Source organism: Corvus kubaryi, unplaced genomic scaffold (assembly GCF_017639235.1).
Source record: "Corvus kubaryi isolate FWS band 111438036 unplaced genomic scaffold, C.kubaryi_AGA036_p1.0 61732, whole genome shotgun sequence".
Classification (NCBI taxonomy): Eukaryota; Metazoa; Chordata; class Aves; order Passeriformes; family Corvidae; genus Corvus; species Corvus kubaryi.
In genome coordinates, this window is record NW_024581418.1 from 38051 (window position 1) to 57222 (window position 19172).

General features: G+C 52.0%; 1 protein-coding gene across 9 annotated transcripts; it reads right to left on the reverse strand.

Moving 5' to 3' along the window:
- Positions 1–2171: 2171 nt before the first annotated feature.
- LOC121672391 (hematopoietic lineage cell-specific protein-like) lies at positions 2172–18301 on the reverse strand. Of its 9 annotated transcripts, none has more exons than XM_042045019.1 (16): positions 18183–18299; positions 17201–17284; positions 15884–15967; positions 14587–14660; positions 13821–13950; positions 12488–12598; positions 12056–12110; positions 9492–9602; positions 8779–8889; positions 8102–8157; positions 5967–6036; positions 5593–5729; positions 4863–4973; positions 4061–4370; positions 3229–3300; positions 2172–2469 (listed from the first exon to the last, which is right to left on the reverse strand). In XM_042045019.1, the coding sequence occupies exons 3-16, from the start codon at positions 15965–15967 to the stop codon at positions 2333–2335; spliced, it is 1569 nt and encodes a 522-aa protein (XP_041900953.1). In that variant the 5' UTR covers positions 17201–17284; positions 18183–18299; the 3' UTR covers positions 2172–2332. The 9 variants fall into 9 exon arrangements, with proteins under 9 accessions (XP_041900953.1, XP_041900954.1, XP_041900955.1 ...); XM_042045020.1 differs by having other exon boundaries at positions 17201–17347; XM_042045021.1 differs by having other exon boundaries at positions 17205–17373.
- Positions 18302–19172: the final 871 nt, after the last annotated feature.

Here is a 19172-nt window from a genome sequence, read left to right on the forward strand (position 1 = left end):
AGGGACTCACTGGGGCAAGGGAGATGACACAGGCAGGTCACACCTGCAGTCACACAACCTACATCGGCTGCAGGTCAGCTGGACCCAAACATGCTCATCTGTAGCTCAGTTACCAAGAGATACCCAGCAATATCCAATCTGTTCCCAAAGAAACCCACTGGAGAGTCAGAACTGGGACTAGGAGGCACATGGCCTTGTTGGGAGCAGTTTGCCATTTCTTAATGCACAACACATACTGATTTTATTCTTCAGGGAAAGAAATGTTTCTGTAACCCACTGTTGGGTTGGGCTGTTCCTCCTACCCAGACAGGCTGCGAGCCCCTCAGTCCTCCTTCCTATACGCCCTTCTGGATTCTAAAAAGTCCTTGAACCACCCTCAGTCCAGTGTCACTGGACACATCAGAGTCTGCCCAATGAACCCCTTTCTGTAGAGCCCCTGGAAAGCAACAGCAGGAAACACAGCAGGAACTGCACAACAAAAAAGGACTGGGGAAGTTACCTCAGAGAAACAAAAAAATCAAAGCACTCCAACCAAACAAAACCCCCAAAGCCAACCAAACAGAAACCCAAACAAGAAACCTCTGGAAAACTTACATTAAAATTGATAATTTTTAACTTGAATCCCAATGCACCTTTCCTGTAACAGACACAGCCTGTGGGTTTTCCCAGAATCAAACACTGAGCAGGAATGCCACACTCCTGCCCAGGTAGTACAGGCTTGGTCAACTGCTGCGTGGTCCAAAACTCACCTGTGAACCACACTGAACTCTAAAGCTTTAGTGTCACAATGGGACCCTGTGCACCCACTTCTGACAGTGGCAGTGACTGGGGTGTGCTTCCACAGCCCCTCAAGTGCTCCCACAGCCCTTCAGGTACTGTTCTACTCAGCTGTTCCTGGTTTATTCCTGCTGTGATGGTACCTGCATCCCACAGAGCAACAACTCCCACAGCTGAGCATCCGCCTAAGATGTACTGGCTTGAGGGAGGGATTTGCTTTGCCTCTTGGGCATAAGACAAAACATTCCCTCTGACACTGCCAGTTTGCTCCTTGATATTTCTCTCAATGTGTATACACCAAGCTGAGCCAAATGAAGCTGATAACATGGAAAAGGCTGAAGCAGAGAGAGGCTGTCATGGTTTGACACCGGCCAAACGCCAGGCACCCACGACAGCGGCTCACTTGCTCTCCCCTGCCACAGTTGGGCAGAGGAGAGAGAAAAAATTTAATGAAGGGTTCATGAGTTGAGATAAGGACCAGAAGAAAACACTCCAAGGGCAAAACAGGCTCAACCTAGAAGTACAAAGTGAATTTATTACTAGCAGAGTCAGAGAAGGATAATAAGAAGTAAAATACGCCCTTAAAAACACCTTTTTTCCCCCAACCCCTCCCTCCTTCCCACCAACTGTGCAGGGAGACTGGACGTGGACAGGTGGATCTCTGCATCCCCCGTGGATACCCGGGGGCTGCAGGGGCACAGCTGCATCACCATGGCAATCACCACGGCCTGCAGAGGAATCTCGGCTCTGGCTCCTGGAGCACCTCCTGCCCCTCCTTCTCCACTGACCCTGGTGTCTCCCTGCAGAGATCCACCCACAGCCCTGGGGATCCACGGGGGATGCAGACGTACATCCGCAGCCCACGGGGGAGGTGTCCATGCCAGAGCAGGTGGATGCCTGCAGGAGGCTGTGATCCAGTGGGAGACCCAGTGCAGAGAGAGGGCCCTGCTCCCAGGCTGGAGCAGCCTGGCCTTGGAAGACTGCACCCCGTGGAAGAGTGACCCACGCCGCAGCAGTTTTGGGAGAACTGCTTTGCCTGTGGGAGGGGCTCAGGTTGCGGCAGTTTTGGGAGGACTGCTGCTCGTGAGATTGGACCCACGCCGGGGGAGTTCACAAAGAACTGTCTTCCCTGGGAGGAAATCCACGGTCTCACAGGGGAAGGACTCCTCTCCCTGAGCAGCAGCAGCAGATCTCAGGTGACGAAATGACCAAACCTCCACGTCCAGTCTCCCTGCACAGTTGGTGGGAAGGAGGGAGGGGCTGGGGGGGAAAAAAAGGTGTTTTTAAGGGCGTATTTTACTTCTTATTATCCTCCTCTGACTCTGCTAGTAATAAATTCACTTTGTACCTCTAGGTGGAGCCTCTTTTGCCCTTGGAGTGTTTTCTCCCAGTCCTTATCTCAACTCATGAACCCTTCATTAATTTTTTCTCTCCTCTACCAGGCTGTTCAAGGGGAGGGTGAGTGAGTGACTTTTGTGGGTGCCTGGCATTTGGCCAGTATCAAAGCACGACAGAGGCAAAAGTTTGGAAGGAAGTAGCTTGCACTGTGCTCATTTCATTGCAGAAGCTTCACATAATTTGCTGGGAAGAGGCCAACTCTGCCATGACACTGTCCCCGCCACCAGCCTTCATCCACCATCTCAATGTGCGTGATTGTGTCATCAGGATCAAAAGAAATCTCATCATCTCCATCTGCAAAAATTGTCAAGAAAAGACAGTCATAATGCAAAGAGAACCTCAGAGAGAGCTGGTTCACATTCCTCCTCCCACCTTCCCCCAGGCAGGAGAAGACAGAACAAGTGCTCTGATAACCCCCAAGAATTTACCTCACCCAACCCCATCCAACACACAGATAAAGCAGAGAAAGAACAAGACATCACAGGTGAAAGATGAAGTTTCTCTGTTCTGTCCGGGTTTGGGCCATGACAAAGCTAATTTTTTGCAGTTGCTGGGAGGGGCCATGGCCAAAACATGGAGATTATTCTATACCCCCTCATGTCATTGCCAGGGGTGGGGGAAAGGGACTCTCGATTCCGAGGAAGACGGGGCTCCTTCTGGTTGAGAAAATGTGGTGGAGGGAGCCATCCAACATTGTCTATTATTGGGTATTTTTCCATGTGAATAATTTCTTTTCTTACACTTTTTGTTATTGATATTGTTGCTGTTACTGTTCACTTTCTTATTGCTGTTTCCAGTAAATTGTTCTTGTCTCAACCTGTGATCTTTGCCTTTTTTTGCCTCCAATTGGAGAGGGTTTTTTTTTTACTCAGAGTACTAAACTGGAGAATACCATTCCTAAACCATGACAGTTCCCAAGCCAGGTCTCATTCTGCTTCCCAGGAGGAAAAAATTTAAACCACCAAGTCACAATCTTTCCCCCTTTGCTGATGCAGTGAATCCCTACGTCCCCAGGGCACAGCCCTGCCGGGGCACAGCACCTTCCAGACCCACCTCCTTGGTAATCATAGAGAGCCACCGCGCAGATCCCAGGATTCTGCCCCTCATAAGCACTGTCCATGTTCCCTGCAGAACACAGGACGGACAAATGAGACAGAGGCTGAAGCAACCACACAGTACTGGTCAGTGCCATCCTCTAGCCCAGCTTTGGGGAAGCACATCCAAACCCTGTCAACAAGGAGAGGTGCACCACATCCCCAAAGCAAGGTGTGACTTCCCTCCCTTTCTTCAATGAGACAGTTGGGTCCTGATCTTTCATGCTCCTCTCCCAAGAAAAAGGTGGGGAATAACTCCAACCTCTTCACTTGCCATCTCCAGTACCAGCAAAGCTGCAACAGAAGCATCGACAGCAGCCCATGCAGCTTGCTCCTGTGCTTAGACAAAGGCTACCTGCACTCCTCACACCAGGAGACTCCACCAGAACACCAGCCACGTGAGGAATGGGCTGAACCAGAGGCACCCTCAGGCCCTGGTGCAGCACTGGCAGCCACTTGCCAGGAAACTGCAGCAAGAGCGTTGGTCCACATCCAGCTTCTCCTGAGCCTGTGGCAGCCTCCTGCCCAGAGCCCGATCCAACAGATTCCTGCTGTCTGGTCCAGCATCCCATGCAGCTCAACTGCACCTTAGAGCTGGACAGGGGAGTGGGACACAACCAAGTCTCCACCAGGAGACTGCTATCCTGATCACAGTAGACTGCTGGAGCTGCTATCCTGATCACACTAGACTTCAGGATAAAAATTCCCTCTGGACTTTGTCCCATACATTCAGTGAGGTGAGTGGACAGGTACAAACTCCCCAAGACATGGGCTCTTCCATCAGTACTCACCCACATGCGGCTGGGTCTGCCTAGGCTCCTGAGGAAGGATCACCTCATAGTCTTCACCTTCATCTCCTCCAAAGTCATAGGTGGCATCCGGCTTTCCCAGTGGGGCTGGCAGCTCCTCATAGTCAGCAACTCCACTGGTACTGTCACAGTAGTCAGAGGGCTCTGGCAGCTCCTCATAGTCTCCACCAACATCCGAACTTATACTGTAGGTGGGCTGACCTTGGCTGGGGACCTTGCACAGCTCAGCATTCAGATCTGCTGGCCTTGGTGGCAAAGTGGGTGGTACTTCTTCATCCTCCCTTTTGGCCTCCTGCCACGAGGTGAGAAAGTGACAGGAAAGTCACCTGAAAAGCACCCACCACAGGCAGCTCTTCCCCGACTGCCAGCACCTGACACAAGGCAGCCCCTTTACTGCTGCCAGGGCACATCATCCCAGCACACATCCTCACACAGCATCATCCCCTGCACACCAGGGAAACAGCTGAGCTACTCGGGCCATGCTGAACCAGCACCTGGGATTGCTCTGGAGACCCTCAGGGCTCATGTGTTTGAACTCTGTTCATACTTCACTACTGCCCATGGTACTGCCACTGCACTGACCCACTCCCAGAGCTTGTCCCATGGGGTCAGGTGCTATGCAGCCAAGTCCCATCCCCATCCCAATGCTCCCCCTTATCCTTCCTCTCACATGCTGGGGCTGTGCTCCACATCTTCCTGCAGCGTGCCCACAAAGCACAGCCCCTCTCAGGTGAAATCCCCTCCGCCTGCTCCCCTTCCCAGCTCTCCCAGGCTGCCTTGGCACCTGTTCTCCTGGTGACACAGGCTGGTCCCCAGCAGTGCTCCTGGGGACCCTTGCTGGCACGGCTGGAGAGGCTGCCCCGGTGGGTTCCTTCTCTCTCGGTGGGATTTCCTGCTAGAGAAAAGCCATCAGACCATGCTCAGTCCCTTTGAACGAGTCCAGAACAATGGCTCTTCACATTCCCAACAGAGCAACTCAGAACATTTTCCTCCACCTACAAACCTGCTCTGGGCCTGGGCACTCATAGGCTGGTGACAACAGAGGGGCAGCCCCGAAGAGGAGCATGTTGGGGGGAACAGGACAGCTTCACTGTCAACACCCCTCTGGTCTCTGAGTGCAGGAAGAGCACCAGGTAGGAAGGCAAGTAAATATAGGGGCTGGGTGCCATCTCCAGTTTGCTGGAATGCATCCCACATACAGACTACTGGGATAGCAGTGCTGGGGAGGAGTAACCACATTGTTTGCCAGGCACCAGAGGCAAAAGGAGCTGAGTCCAGAGCACAGGTGCCATGGTTGGGCGCAGGTATGTCCTTATATGAGTGTTTGGTGTGCTGAAAAGGAAAGTCCAGTGACAACTGTGAAGTTCAGTGGCCATTCTTGGCAGGTGCAGGGAAGCAGTTTAGGCATGAGATTACCCTCAAGACACCAGATAGAAGGACATGGAGCTGCCTGGCTCTGAGGAAAAGTCTGTGTCACGAGTCTTGGAGGACACGGCAAGATGGCCCTGGCTCACCTGCTGCTGAGCCACTGGGTGCTCCCGGGCCTGCCGCCTCCCCCGCTCCTCCTCTGCCTGCCTTCTGCTCTCCTCCTCTGCCAACTTGGCCATGTGCTCAAACCGTGACCGCAGGCTGCTGGTGCCGCTGGAAGCTCCTGTGAGGAGACAGCTGATTGACCCAGCCCTATGTCTTCCTTCCACCACCCCAAGCATCCAGGAGAAACCCAGACCTCTGCCTCTTCCAGAGAATCTTGCAGTTCAGCCACTTTCTCCTGCCCTCCAGCACAGGTTAAACCCCTATCCCACCACTGCACACACCTGCCAGCATGCTGCCACAGAGGGACTGTGAGGCCCATAGTTTCCTAAGCCCAAGGCTGGAACTCAGGTCTCACCTGCCTCCAGGGGTCTTGTTTTCTCATAGGAGGAGGTGGGAGCTGCCATCTCATCAAAGCCAGCAGCACTCTGCAAGAGGAAGGGAAAGAATTGTTCAGTTTGTTGGGCAGTGCCAGTGCTGGATTTGGGTACTGGTGATGGCAAGCTTTGTTCCCAGGTGTGTTTGTCCTCACCTGTACACCTGCCCTGGCCCAGGGGAGGCTGTTGGCTGCAGTCCCCTCTTCTGACACCTCCCTACCCTGGGGACGTGCCGGTTGCCCCCCTAGCCAAGGACACAGGTGTCCCTGCCTGAGAGGTGGCACTGAGAGCTGGAAAAGTGCTGTGGAGCCCAGCAAGGGAGGCTGAGCAGTGGCACAGGACAGCAGGGCTGGGAGCACTCCCTGTACCATGGCAAGGAGCTGAGGGTTTGCCTGGCAGGATGCCTGGCCATCTGTCTCTTCCCCAGGCCCAGGGACACCATTCATCCATCCCTGCACTCCCAGTGGCACAAAGCCTGAAAGCACTTCTCTGCTGCATGCACAGCTGCCTCACCTGCCATGTGTGTGCAGTGGCACAGGCTGGAAACCAGCATCTGTGTGTGAATACCTGCGGCATCACTGGCTTCAGGAGGTGTGGAGAGATGCTGAACTGGGAATAGTATTGGTGGGGAGGTTGCAGGAAAATCAAAGTGAGATAGAGAGGGCTTAAGGGTTTATCTGCTTTCATGAGAAAACTGCTTAATGCAGAAAGGAACCAGCAGGTAGGACCCACTTTTCAGCCTGACACTTTACACCAGGTGCTGCCTGCAGGTGTCACAACAGGCTGGTGCCCGACTGCCACTGCCGCCGCCACGGATCCCTGTCAGCAGCTCTGCTGTCCCTGCAGAAAACACCCCTGAGCAGGCAAACCAGCCTGCAGGCTCAGAACCAGGTGTCCACAGGTCACAGCAGGGGCCTGGACATGCTGTGTATATGACAGCATTTGTGTGAGACTCAGTCTGACACTGAGAGTCCAGAACTTTAGCAAAGGAGAGTTCAGGCTGCCTGAGGGTCTGTTATGCTCTCCTCTGGTGCAGCGAATTCAGAACTTCTGCAGCGCCTAAGGACCAGGCAATCAGACACTTAGTTACTTGCCCAAATATCCTTATTTTTACTATGTTTCTTTATGCTTCAGTATTCTCAAAACACACAAATTCATGTTCACTTTGATACAAACAAGAACTGCTTATCTCCTCTGCACCCTGCTTCCCAAAGGACCCACAGCCCTTCTACCAAGTCGTCATCTGCTTTTGCATGTTGTTTTTGACCACAGACAAGATGTGACTTTTGTCAATGCCCCTCCATTTGCTGTTGTTAAATTCACAGATAGTGCTAATCTCTTCTGAGGGCAGGACAACATTCCCTCTCTGCTGCTGGCCCAGCCTACACACACAGCATGGACAGGACCATGTGGGTTGCTCCAGTGTGTTTATATCCTCTCCTGCTTCCCTGAGCTCCCGAGGACAGCAGCGTTGGTGCTGTACCAGGCACAGCACTGTGCCCCAGAGCAGGGAAAGCAGGTTTCAGGGAAGGCACCCTTACTGCCTCTTGCAAATACCCCAAAGCTCCAGGATTCGCATCTTTTAGGCTATCCAAACCCATGCAGATCATCACCCACTGGCAGGACCCCTTTTGCTGACCAAGCCTTCAGGGCAGCCTGCCAAGCACAGAATTAATCCCAGTGCTTCAGTCTGAGATGTGACTGCAGACGAGCCCAAACTGAAAACCTGAACCAGCTAACTGGGTGACCTCTTCTCATGCACGTCAGATTGATCTATGCCAATCCCATTCTTGATGGGGTTTGTCAAGGTGTGCAGGAAGATTTAGCACCTAACAGACCATGAGGCACTCCTTGATAGGAGTGAAAACCTGCAGAAGGTAACAAACAGCAGAGAAGTGAGGAGTTACAGACAGTACCATGAGGAATTCCCTGCATTACAGTCTCCCCAGGCTGCATCCCTCTGCACCCTCTGGCATTTTGCACTCAGCCAGTTCCTTCTTGCCATAGCTGTTTACTGAGCACTGGGATCTCACCTCCACCTGGAGAATCTCTTTTTTTTCAGCTAGGCAAAAAGCAGTGATTAGGAGGAAGCAGTTGCAGGCTGCAGCAGTCTTACCTTATCCACTCTATCCTTCTGGACCCCATAACGGCCTCCAAATCCCTTGGCATAGTCTGTATGGAAAAAATGTTATTTTATAGTATTTTTTATTTTGTGTGTACCTCTGACGTCAGTATGCTGTGAGCAGTGAAATGAGTTTGCATGTGTTATCTCTAGTTAGTTCCGTATGTGATGAGATATGGATAAAGCTAAGTGCTCTGGACAGTAGCTTTTAGGACTGATCCCTCCCTTGTTTCAGCTGAGGGCACAGGTGTGCATGGCTGTAGCTGCCAAACCTGAATCCAAGGCACTGGGGTGAGAGGCCAGTCGCCCCACTTGAGTGGAGCGTGGCCTTGTTCAGTGAAGTCAAATGTGCTGTACCCAAGGCATTCCTGGGATCTGTTCTGCCTCACTCCTCTGTGCTCACCTTTACAGTGAGCTTATGGTTAGGAATGTCCCTCACAGAGAATGCACAGCAGAGTCTGGAAGTCCTGATTCAGGGACTCACATTCCATGTCCCCCACTGATCCAAGCACACACCTACTCTGCCCTTGTGCTTTGGGGTTCACTGTGTCTCAGCTGCTCTGCAACGTGCTGGACACATTCTGCAGCTGGATCTCTTACTATGAACCACAAGCTCCAGGTCTATGTGTGCTCCAAGGAAACTGCTACCACCTCTGGCAACATTGCCTGACCTCTTTGGGATGCATGGGGTTGCACTTCTTCCTGATGGTCCCAGCCAAGGGCATTCTTGTCCTGACGATCCCTCTGGACCCCAAACTTCCCACCAAAGCCCACAGAATAGTCTTCAGCCACAGGGATCCAGATCAGAGCATGGAAGAGAAGAGACAAGGGAGGGAAGGAGACAAGTGGCAGCAGTGTGAGTTCAGGCTTTTCTCACAGGTTTTCTGTGCCCAGGACTCAGACATGGAACAAGGCCAGATTTCCCCACTGGTGCTGCAGCAACAGCCCTCCCTCCTCCCTGGGATAGGTCTGCTGCTATTAGCACCTGCCTGGGCTTCCCCTTCACCCTTCCTTTGGTGATATGCTGTCCAAGAGATCCCTATGCCCACAGAACTCTTCTGCTCCTCTTCCTTTAGCCTGAACTCTTTCCAGAAGCCATGCACTGTGCAATGGCTTTCCTCACCTGACCCATTCCCAACAGCTCCCTGTAGCTCTTCCACCATTCTTGCAGCAGATTGCAAAAGCCCTGCACAGTGCCCCATAGTCCCAGCGGGCAGTCCCCAGCTCCAGCCCTGCTCCCTGCCCTCAGCTGGCTCCCCCCCCACCCCCCCCACCTCCAGCAACCCCAGCCCCTCCAGCTCATCCAGCTCCCTCAGTTTCCTCTGCTCCCCCAGATCTCCCACCTCACCCAGCTTCCCCAGCTCACCTGGCTGCTGTGGCTCACCTTTCTGAGAGTCATGCTTCTCTGCCTGGCTCTTGTAGTCAAATCCCACAGCTGCTTTGTCCACCTTATCCCTCTCCACTCCATAACGGCCACCAAAGCCCTTGGAGTAATCTGAAGTGGTGTATGGAGTCAAATGCTGCCCCCAGCATGGGGCTGGTGAGGAGAGGATGGGGAGCAGCACTGGGAAGGGCCACCAGGGAGAAGGGATGGCAGCAAGGATTATGGAAAACACCATAGAAAGTGAAGGGTTGGAGGGGACAGAGTGGATGGCAGGGAGCACCACAGATGAGAGCCCATAGGAATGGGGGCCCAAGGCAAATGTGGGTCAGGGCACCAGGAGACACAGCAGGCCAGGAGGAAAGGAAGAAAATGGACATGCCAAGGACAGTGGGAGATCTGCCACTCACGAAGGCAAAGCCAAGCAGGACTTGGGCACTGACAGCTGGGGCATCACTCCCTAAGCCACCTCCAGAGCCAGGATTTCAGCCTGTGGTCTGCCAGCCTTGGGAAAGTGCTGTAAGTACACTGAGCCTGGGAAGTACAAGAATAGCAAAAGGGCTTACGTTTGCTATAGTGGAATCTCAGCTTCCACAAGGAAGCACCTGACCCTGGGGACTGCCACCAAGGCTGAACCCCCCTTTCTGCAGACATGCTCCCACTCTTCTCACTGGCACGTTTGCCATTGTGTGAGAGCACATCACGGTTGCCTTGTGCCTCTCCTTTTTCCATCTCCAAACTAGCGATCCATTAATGACTTCAGCCATGTTCAGCTGTTTTCTAAGGACCACCTGGTTATTACTGGCTGATTCCTGAGACATTTCAGCCTTCATCCTGACTCCTGGCTGTACAGACTCCTCCTTTTAGACACCTGCCTGCTTGGTGTCTAAATCCTGCCCTTCAGGAGTAAATTGGAGTCGCTTCTCCCTGGTCCCTGACACAATTCTCACAGGTCTGCATTTCATGGGACTGAGCTGAGGTGTCTCCAAGAACTTCAGCTGTACCAATCCATGGAGGCTATGATCTAGAGAAACATGCATAAGAACATTATGTATTCCAGAATGGATTTCTGCTACACAGAAGCTCAGTTACTTAACCTGTAAGTCCCAAAATTTCTTAAACTTATTGTGACTAAACTATTATCTACCTATGGGGCTGTTATGAAATGGATCTTTAAGAGAGCTGTTTTCAGTAAACACAGATTTTATGACTGTTACCTCGCTGCTAGAGCTTCCAGTATGGACACATTTTTATGAAAAGCAATCCAAACACCCTATTTCTGACATTTCCATTTCCTGAGCAATTTCTGTGGCTTCACACAGCCTGATGAATTTCTATGTCTACAAGAATATGTTAATGGAGCACAACTGCATGTGATTCATTATTTTAAGATCAACCAAGAATGCCTCAAACCATTTTCCCTCTTTTAGAGTTTCCTTTTAAATGAATCTGATTCGATTCTTTCCTTGGTAATGCAGTATTCCTCGCATTTACCTCAAACAGCAACAGACTGTGGGGTATGCCCAGCCCCTGCCCTGGAGGGACATCTGCTGAGATAAGGAGATTGCTTAACCTCCCAGCAAGACTCCCTGGAAAGGCAACCACTTTTCAGCTACGTTGAGAAGACAGAGCCAGAAGCCTCTGGGAGACCCCATGCAGATCCTTTGTAACCCATTGGCCTTTACCCTCTGACACCCACCCCCTGTATCCCTATAAAGCCAGCCCTCTACCCCTGCGAGGGCAGAGAGAAGCCCGTCACTGGCCTCCCCTTCCCCAGGTATGGACGAATAAAGCTGCCTCGTGCGGAACAGCTACACGGGCCTCTCGTCTCTCCCTCTCCCTGGTCTGGCCTGGAGGCTGCCCTGTAGAGCTGAGCTGGAACCACGAGCTGAAAATCACTAAGAGCTGACAGCTTCTCTGCATGGGACCTGGGAAGACGATCCTCCATGGGACCATCTCTCTGGACTGGTCACAGCGTCCTGGGTCAGAGCTACTGACCCCACACCAGCTGCCTTAACAGACTGCCCTCTCATCAGAGATGAGATCTCATCTCAGAGATGCCCTCTCATCTTCTCTTGGGTGCAGAATATTTAAAATACCCTTAGTTTCAATTCTTGCACTGTTTGTTGAATTATCTGCAGAATTCTGCAGAAGTTTGGATGCTCTGTAGGGTTTTGTTTTCATACCCATTGTTGTACCTTTTCCTTACAGGGCTGCTTTTGCAGCAGTCAATTCTCAAGTGCTACAGTGCTTGGGCTTCCTCTGGAGCAGTTCTAAGAAAGGCTTTGAGAGGACAGGGAGCACCAGCCATCCATTGTAAGGTGGGGGTGTCTCCTCTGCTCAGCCAGGATAGGGCTTCCATCAAAGCAAAGCACAGAGACAAGCAGGATGTACAGTATGAGGATGGTGACAGGACAGCGGGGAATGGGGCCACAAGGGTGATGGACTGGGAACAGGAATCTGAAACAAGAGACAGGAGATTGTGCCACAGCCAACAGCACGGGATACTGGGAACAGAAGAGAAGCTGGGCAAAGGGTCAAGGGGCCACATGTGCTCGTGGACTTGCCTTTCTGGGACGAGTGTTTCTCCACCTCACCCTTGTATTCAAAGCCCACTGCTGACTGGAACAAGAAGGGGAGGACTGTCAGTCATCCTGAGGGCCAAGATGGATCTCAGTCTCCCTCCCCTGGGGCCAGGCTGTTACCAGCTCCCTGTCTTGTGCTGCAGAGTGCAGGGGCAAACACCACAGCCCCCCAGGACAAAGAGTGTTCTGCCTGGATGGGACAGGCCCACCACATCAATGCACACCAGTTATCTCCACAGGTGCCCCACACTGTGTCATCGGCCACTGGCCCGCACACAGGTGAGCTGTGCTTCAGAGAGACCACAGCACACGGCACACCCTGCACACCCCGAGCTTTGAAAATTGAGCCACAGTCTGGCATGCAGCAGTGCTCTAGGCCACAGGCACATATTTCAGCTGCACTGTCCAACACACCTTGTCAGCTCGGTCCCGCTGGACTCCAAACTTGCCGCCAAAGCCCTGGGCTGCATCCGTCTGGGAGGAGTGCTTTCCAACATCAGCAATGTACTCGTGTCCTACTGCGCACTGAGAGGAGAGACAGTATGACATGAGCATCCATGGTGGACAGACAGAGATCCACGTGCTTCTACATGCTGCTGACACGCTCGTAGCCACGGGGTAACAGGTCCAAGCTGACTGTGCCGACGGTGGCCATGCTCTCCACGTGCCCTTTGCCAGCACAGCTCTGCTCTGAGGCCTGGGAGGAGCCTCAAGGGCTATCATCTCACAAACCATCCCCACTGCCAGCTCACTAAGCAAAGTGCGGGCAAAGCAAAGCCAAATACCAGCTGCTCTCAAGTGCTGGTGGAGTTGCATGGTGGATAATCACAGGGGAAAGAAGAGAAAAGTGCAGATAGGCACACACAACCGAGAACTCCAGGCAGAGATCTGGCACCCGTTCCCCGTTTCTTCATCTGACAGTGACGGCCAGCAAACCTGGCCACAGGCCAGGCCAGGATTCTGCTCTCCCTGCTGGAGGTGCTGTGGCCAGAAACCACAGATACTCTATGCCAAAATGGAACAGCTGTGCTCAGACTCTGCCAGACCAGACTGAGGGTGTTTTTGTTGAGCAACTTCTTGGCCTTTGTCCAGTTGCACCAGGATGCTGCAAATGTTCAGCTTCTGCCCCTTCTCCTGAGGAGCGTGTGCAGTTCCTGGCTACAACACCTCTGGCAGGGAGAGCAGGGAATTTTTCAGGACAGTCTGTTTCTCACCCTGCCATCCTGGTATTGTTCAATCCCACAGTGACCACACCCACTGAACTCTACTGCAATCGAACCATCTCACTTCTGAAAAAGAAGTATTAAATGCTGAAAAGTGCAGGAAGAAGCATTATGATGATGATCATCACAAAACATAGACAGGATCTGATGTCGAAGGCTTTATCTCAGGGAGATATGAGGTCTGTAATGCAGAATTTGAGAAGGGAATTACTATACATTAGTTCTACAAGCACAAATAGGGAGGCACCAGATTTAATTGTTATGCAGCAGGCTTGAACAGCCACAGGAAGTCCTTCACAGCTAAAGGCAGCATTGCAAAGAAGTTGTAGAGATGAGTTATACAAATGAATTCAAACAGATCCTGGATACAGATTATGGGCTAGCTGGACATGTGTGAATCTGTGCAGCCATGCAAACTCTCCATTCTCTCCCTTCAGGGTCAGGCCAGAAAACAGGGATGCCCCTTCCTTTATGAGAAAAGCACTTTTCCACTGAGGCTCAAGGAAGCCTTCCGCAGCTGTTACCTTATCCATTCGGTCTCGCTCTGTTCCAAATTTTCCCCCATAGCCATAGGATGCCTTGGGGCCAGTCTCCAGCTCCTTCTTCTTGATGACCTCATGTTCCTCTGATACCTTGTTCCTCAGCTCATGGATGCTGGAGACAGAGACAGGGCAGGTCAGCGTGGGATTTTGCAGAGCCATGCAGCTGGCTGGAGCACCCCTGTGCCCCTGCACCAGCCAAAGCCCAGCACACAGCAGGACACGCACGCAGGACCAGCTGCCCCCGTGTGCCTGCGCTGGGCTCCCCTGGGTGCCAGCCACACACGCGGCCACCGTGCCTGAGAGGGCAGCCCGGCGCCTGGCAAGGGACCAGAGTAATGGGCTCAGGGGGACATCCAGCCCCCCTCCTGCGGCCCTGTTCAGGGCTACACCCCGACTTTCTCGGAATCCCACACCTTCCTTTTTCTGAGTGCTGCACTGGACACACTGCAGGGCCGCGCTGGGCTGTCCCGAGGGAGCAGGGAAGGAACGAGAAGCCTTTGCACTGGGGCAGCCCCATGTGCAGGTATTCCCCCTGATCCCCCACGGCAGCCCGGGCGGCCCGCGGACCCCAGCCAGCGAGGAGCCGCACAACCGGAGCCCGAGCGGCGCCCGCCCCGCCGGGAGAGCTCTCCGGGCCCGCCGCGAGCCAGCCCGGACGCGGCCGGGCCCCGCGGGAACGCCCCGCTCGTCCTCCCGCAGGGCCGGTCCTCCGCACCCCCCCGGTGCTGGTTCCCCCCGTCGCACTCACTCGATGTGCCCGGCGCGGCCGGAGCCCTCGATGGTTTTGGCTCCCCAGCGCTGCTCCCGCTCGGAGATGTCGTTCTGCGGGCGAACCGCGGCCGTCAGCCCCGGCCCCGCACGGGGCTCGGTGCCGCTCCGTCTGACCACGCACAGCCCAGAAGTCCCGGCACCCCATCCCCCGCCGCCCGCCGACGCCCTGCAGGACAGTGCAGGGCAGGGCCGGGCCGGGGTCTCCGACCCACTCCGCAGAGCCGAGATGACACCAGGAGTCTGCGGAATTCGCTGTTCGGGAAAATACTGGAAAAACCGCAGAGACCTCAGCCCTCGGGCCTGGCTATCACAGCCTTGTTTTGTAGCTTTGTGGAAGGTCTGAACATACATTCGATAAAGTGAAGCATCAATAAAGTCTTTCCTAATATACAGTAAAGCTGAAAATATGTATATATGAAAGAGAATGAAAAAAATTAATACAAAGTCTTATTCTGTTCACAGTTTGACTGCTTCCACAAATAGAAGAAATTAGGTAAGCAAAAGAATTGGACAGTGTAGATTTTTCCTGAAACATTAATAACTTGAAACTATGAGAAAGGAATTTGCTTTTCTGTCCCAAACTAGAATTTCTTACTGGAAATAATTAGGCAAGACTGAACCTCGAAAACACAGGACTCTTGTCTGACAGGAGAGGCTAATTAGGAAAGTAATAGAGAACCAAACGGAAAATGAAAATCATGACCCTGTATGAATGCAGAGTGTTCCCCAGGCTGAGCCCTTCTCCTCTCTCACCAGCTCACTCAGAGTCGGTCTAGATAGAAAACAAGACTATAAGAGGCACAGAGCTGCATCTGCACAAGCCGACTCTAAATAGAGTAGGATTTTCCATCTGGAAAAAAAGATAAATGAGGGAAATCCTGGGTCCTGTAGAGTTACAAACAGTGTGGGACAGAGAAAACGTAAGTGTTCACTGTGTCTTGTAACATACGTTGTGGGGAGGACAAGGGAAGTTACCAGGGAGCAGGTTTAAGAAACACTGCATATTCTGTACTCCTTAAGTGCCATTACTTGTGGTCAGCCATAGGGTGTGCAATGATGTAGGAAGCTCTGGAGACTAAACCTGGTGTCAGAAGTGGCTCAGACAGGTCACCTGACAATACCTGCAGGGGCTGATGGAACTCAGTTGATCCTGCCCTGCCAGCAGTGCTGCATGCAGTGCCAAGCCCTGAGCCCCGGCCCAGCTCAGCAGCAAGTGCCCAGGGCCAGGAACTCTTCGCACCACCAGTATAACAGCTGCCACACCAGACACTCACCACGAAATCAGGGTCTGTGTCCCAGTCGTCTCCCTGAGTCTCCACCTTCACTGACACATTGTGTCCCACAACTGCTTTCCACATCTGCACAACAAAGACATGGTGTCACCCATGGCCACAGCTGGCTCACACCCAGTCACAGCAGAACTTGGGCTGGAAGGAGTCCTTACAGGCCACCTGTCCTCATACATCTGTCCCTCATATAGGACAGGGCACGCCAAAAAAGCTGCTCCTGAGCCCCAGCATGTCTTACGGCAAAACACACAGGGAGTGTAGGTGTAAACCACCGCCTTTATGCACCCTGACTCTGCAGTTAGAACACACACCTTATTATAATGTAAATAAATGCTGGCATCCAATTACCAGATTCTGCTTTCCCAACACACATTAATTTTCTGTGCTGTGGGAGGCTGTTCCCTGTGTTAACTCCCCCTATTAGCACAGTTGCACACACCAGTATGGCGTGTGCTCCAACACTGTGACACTGTGCTGCTGGAACCGAGGTGGACTCTTCAAGCCTCTTGTCTGTTTTTCAACCTTTTAATCCCTTCCCAGTAGCCTAGAGAAGGGCCAGAGCAAGGCTGGACAGAGATGTGACAGAGCTGGTGCTGTATGGTGTTCATGTCTGTCATGTGGAAAAAATGGGAAACGGGGCTAAAAGCACTGAGGATGTAGGGTTAAACTGGCTGAGGCTGTGGTGGAACCACTCCTGCAGGCCTGGAGGAAGTGATGGGCCCAGGAAGAGGAAGTTAAAAGTAATGCGAAATCTAAAACCCCTGCGTTTCATTTTCAAGGTGACTGTGAAAAAAACATGATGAAAATGCCCCACCCACACACGACTGAGCTTTTACAAAACGAGAGAGAGATAAAAGATGAGTTGGCTGCCCCTACACCCCAGAGCAATCACTCTCATCAGAGCCCCCCATCCCTTCATATCCCACCCTTTTTACTGCCTGCAGTGTTGAGGAATCGCAAGTTCTGCTCTGTGTTGCCCAAAGCAGCTTTTTCATGGGCCAGAGAGAAAGATGGAAGAGAATGTACAGGAAAGACTGAGCTAAGCTCTGTTCTCCATCACACCAGAGTGTGACCAAATCAACAGGAAGGAAGAGACCTCCTATGTGCTGGATCCTCAATTAACAGCAGGTTTTGCCATGTGCTGCTCAGCTGCACTAACCCCTCTCTCCCACAGCTGTATAGAAGGCTCAGACAGCCCCAGGCACCTGTGAAAGCAGAATGTTTATGCTGAGTAATTAAGTAACTATCTGTTTTTGCTAAGTGATTAACTGTCCCACGTCAAAAGCTGTTTAAGTGAATAACCTTCCTGTTTAGTGCAGTGCACTGCTCATTTTCAGGCTCTCCTTTCCAGTTGAGTTTCAAGTTGTCCTTTCCAGAGAACCAGCACTGTAAGACCAGGGAGCGAAGAGAACAGAAACCAAATGAGCACAGCAGAGATGATTCTTTCTTCTGTTAAACAAAGGTCAGGTAGTCATCTAAGGGAGAAGATGAAGGGCTAAGGCAGATATACAGTGAAGACCTGGTTTTAGGCCTTCTCCAGGTGCCTCAGGACCACAGCATATCTGTGACATTCCCCACTGACAGCAATCCGATGCCAAACTGAATACAGCTAATTGCAGTTAGAAGCAGGGGAAGCAGAAAGGCTCACATGGACAACGCAGCCCCATCTAACACCACCTTTCTTCTCTTTTTCCCCTCCCTAATTTATTGGCATCTCTCATGCCAAAGATTTTTCAAATTCATTGCTTACTTTTGTAAAGCATAAACCAGCAGTAATAACCAGCTAGCACAAGGCTGCTCATTATCGGGGCCATTGATTTGAGCTGATTTGAGATAAGATGGTTCAAGGTTTTAAATGCTCCTGTAAATGGTTCTTGACCACCCATTCTCCAAAGCCACCTGCCATACATTGTGGGAACTATGACAAACCACAGGCTGTAGCTGCATCACGAGCTCTGGACACTGTCTGTATGAGAAATATCAGCCAGGGTAGCATCTCAAACCATTTTTTATCCCATTTTCCCCTGGGAAAACATCCACTACAGCACAAATACAGGGCTACCACACAGCACAATCATGCTGGTAGATTTGGTAATGTGGTTCTTGAGAGCCTCAAACACAAGAACAACAATGATGACGGGACAATGGCCTGAGAAGCAAATGCCGAGCACTGTCCACTAAAACATGCCTGGTCAGGAAGGAGTTCTCTTTTCCCACCAAACACTGCACTTTTTTGTAGCCATTTCTCACTTTCCACTCCCAAAACCCACTCAAGTTTTCTTACCTTTAAAGGCTCACCAGTTCCTGCTGGCAAACTTGCTGTTTTTTGCTCGGGCACCTGCTGCCAGCGACAGCTTTGGGCCTGTGTCTCCTCCGGGTTCCTGTTTTAACTTCGGCTCTTTTCACTTCCTGCCTCCCAGCCCCCAGCTCTGCTCAAGTCATGAGTCCCAGAACTGGCCCCAGTGCTGCAGTTCCCCTGCAGGATGCCTCTGCTCTGAGACACTGACACAGTGCAGACCCAGTGGTTTCCCCGTCAGCACAGTGGATCTCATCAGGTCCTAGCACACCTTGTGTTTTAAAGAAAACTCTCAAATGAGTATAAAAAATAAATTTCTGGTGGAGGCACAAATCCTAGAGCCAGGTATTGATGTCTTGAGCATGCCTTTACTTTTAATATCTCTCCCCATTACTTGGAGGATTGAGGACAACGCTAACTGTGCTCCTGAACCTTTTCCCATTCTGCCCAGGGCCCTGAAAACTCCTTTGATCAACCTTGGACTTCTTGTTGCAACATCACCAGTACCCACATGAAAGGACCAGAGTGGACACTGTTCAAAGGCTGCATTGAACTTAGTCAGTCGTCTGGTGACACCCCTGTTTCAGGCTCCCGGAAGGCAGCAAGCAATCCTGAAAAGAGTCTAGCATGTGGGTGCTTTCATTCTGCTCAGGAGTGACTCACTTGTGACTGTAGCCCTCTGTCGTTCTCCTCAGCACTGGCCTTAATGAGAGCTGCATTATGAGAGGTGGGTTGATCTGCCCTTGGTGAGGGCACGTGCATCGGTTCCTTCTCTTCTACATCATCATGTGCTTTGTCTGCCATTCCCAGATCCTAACACCTGTCCTGTAATGGGAGCTGAGAGGGTCAGGACGGTTCCCCTTAGAGCTCCATGCAGTAACTTATATTCACTCCTCCCTATCCCATGATGTTGCCTTTCTCCTGGCACAAAACCAGACCCTGTCTCAGCCTCAGTGGTGGTGCAGAATTGGTGTGAGT

Coding starts and splice junctions, on each gene's coding strand:
- LOC121672391 (XM_042045018.1), bottom strand. CDS start 15,967: ATGTGGAAAGCAGTTGTGGGACACAATGTGTCAGTGAAGGTGGAGACT. Junction 8,890..9,491: donor GAAGCATGACTCTCAGAAAG/GTGAGCCACAGC, acceptor CTGTGGCTGAAG/ACTATTCTGTGGGCTTTGGT. Junction 8,158..8,778: donor ACCCCATGCATCCCAAAGAG/GTCAGGCAATGT, acceptor TTTTCCATACAG/ACTATGCCAAGGGATTTGGA.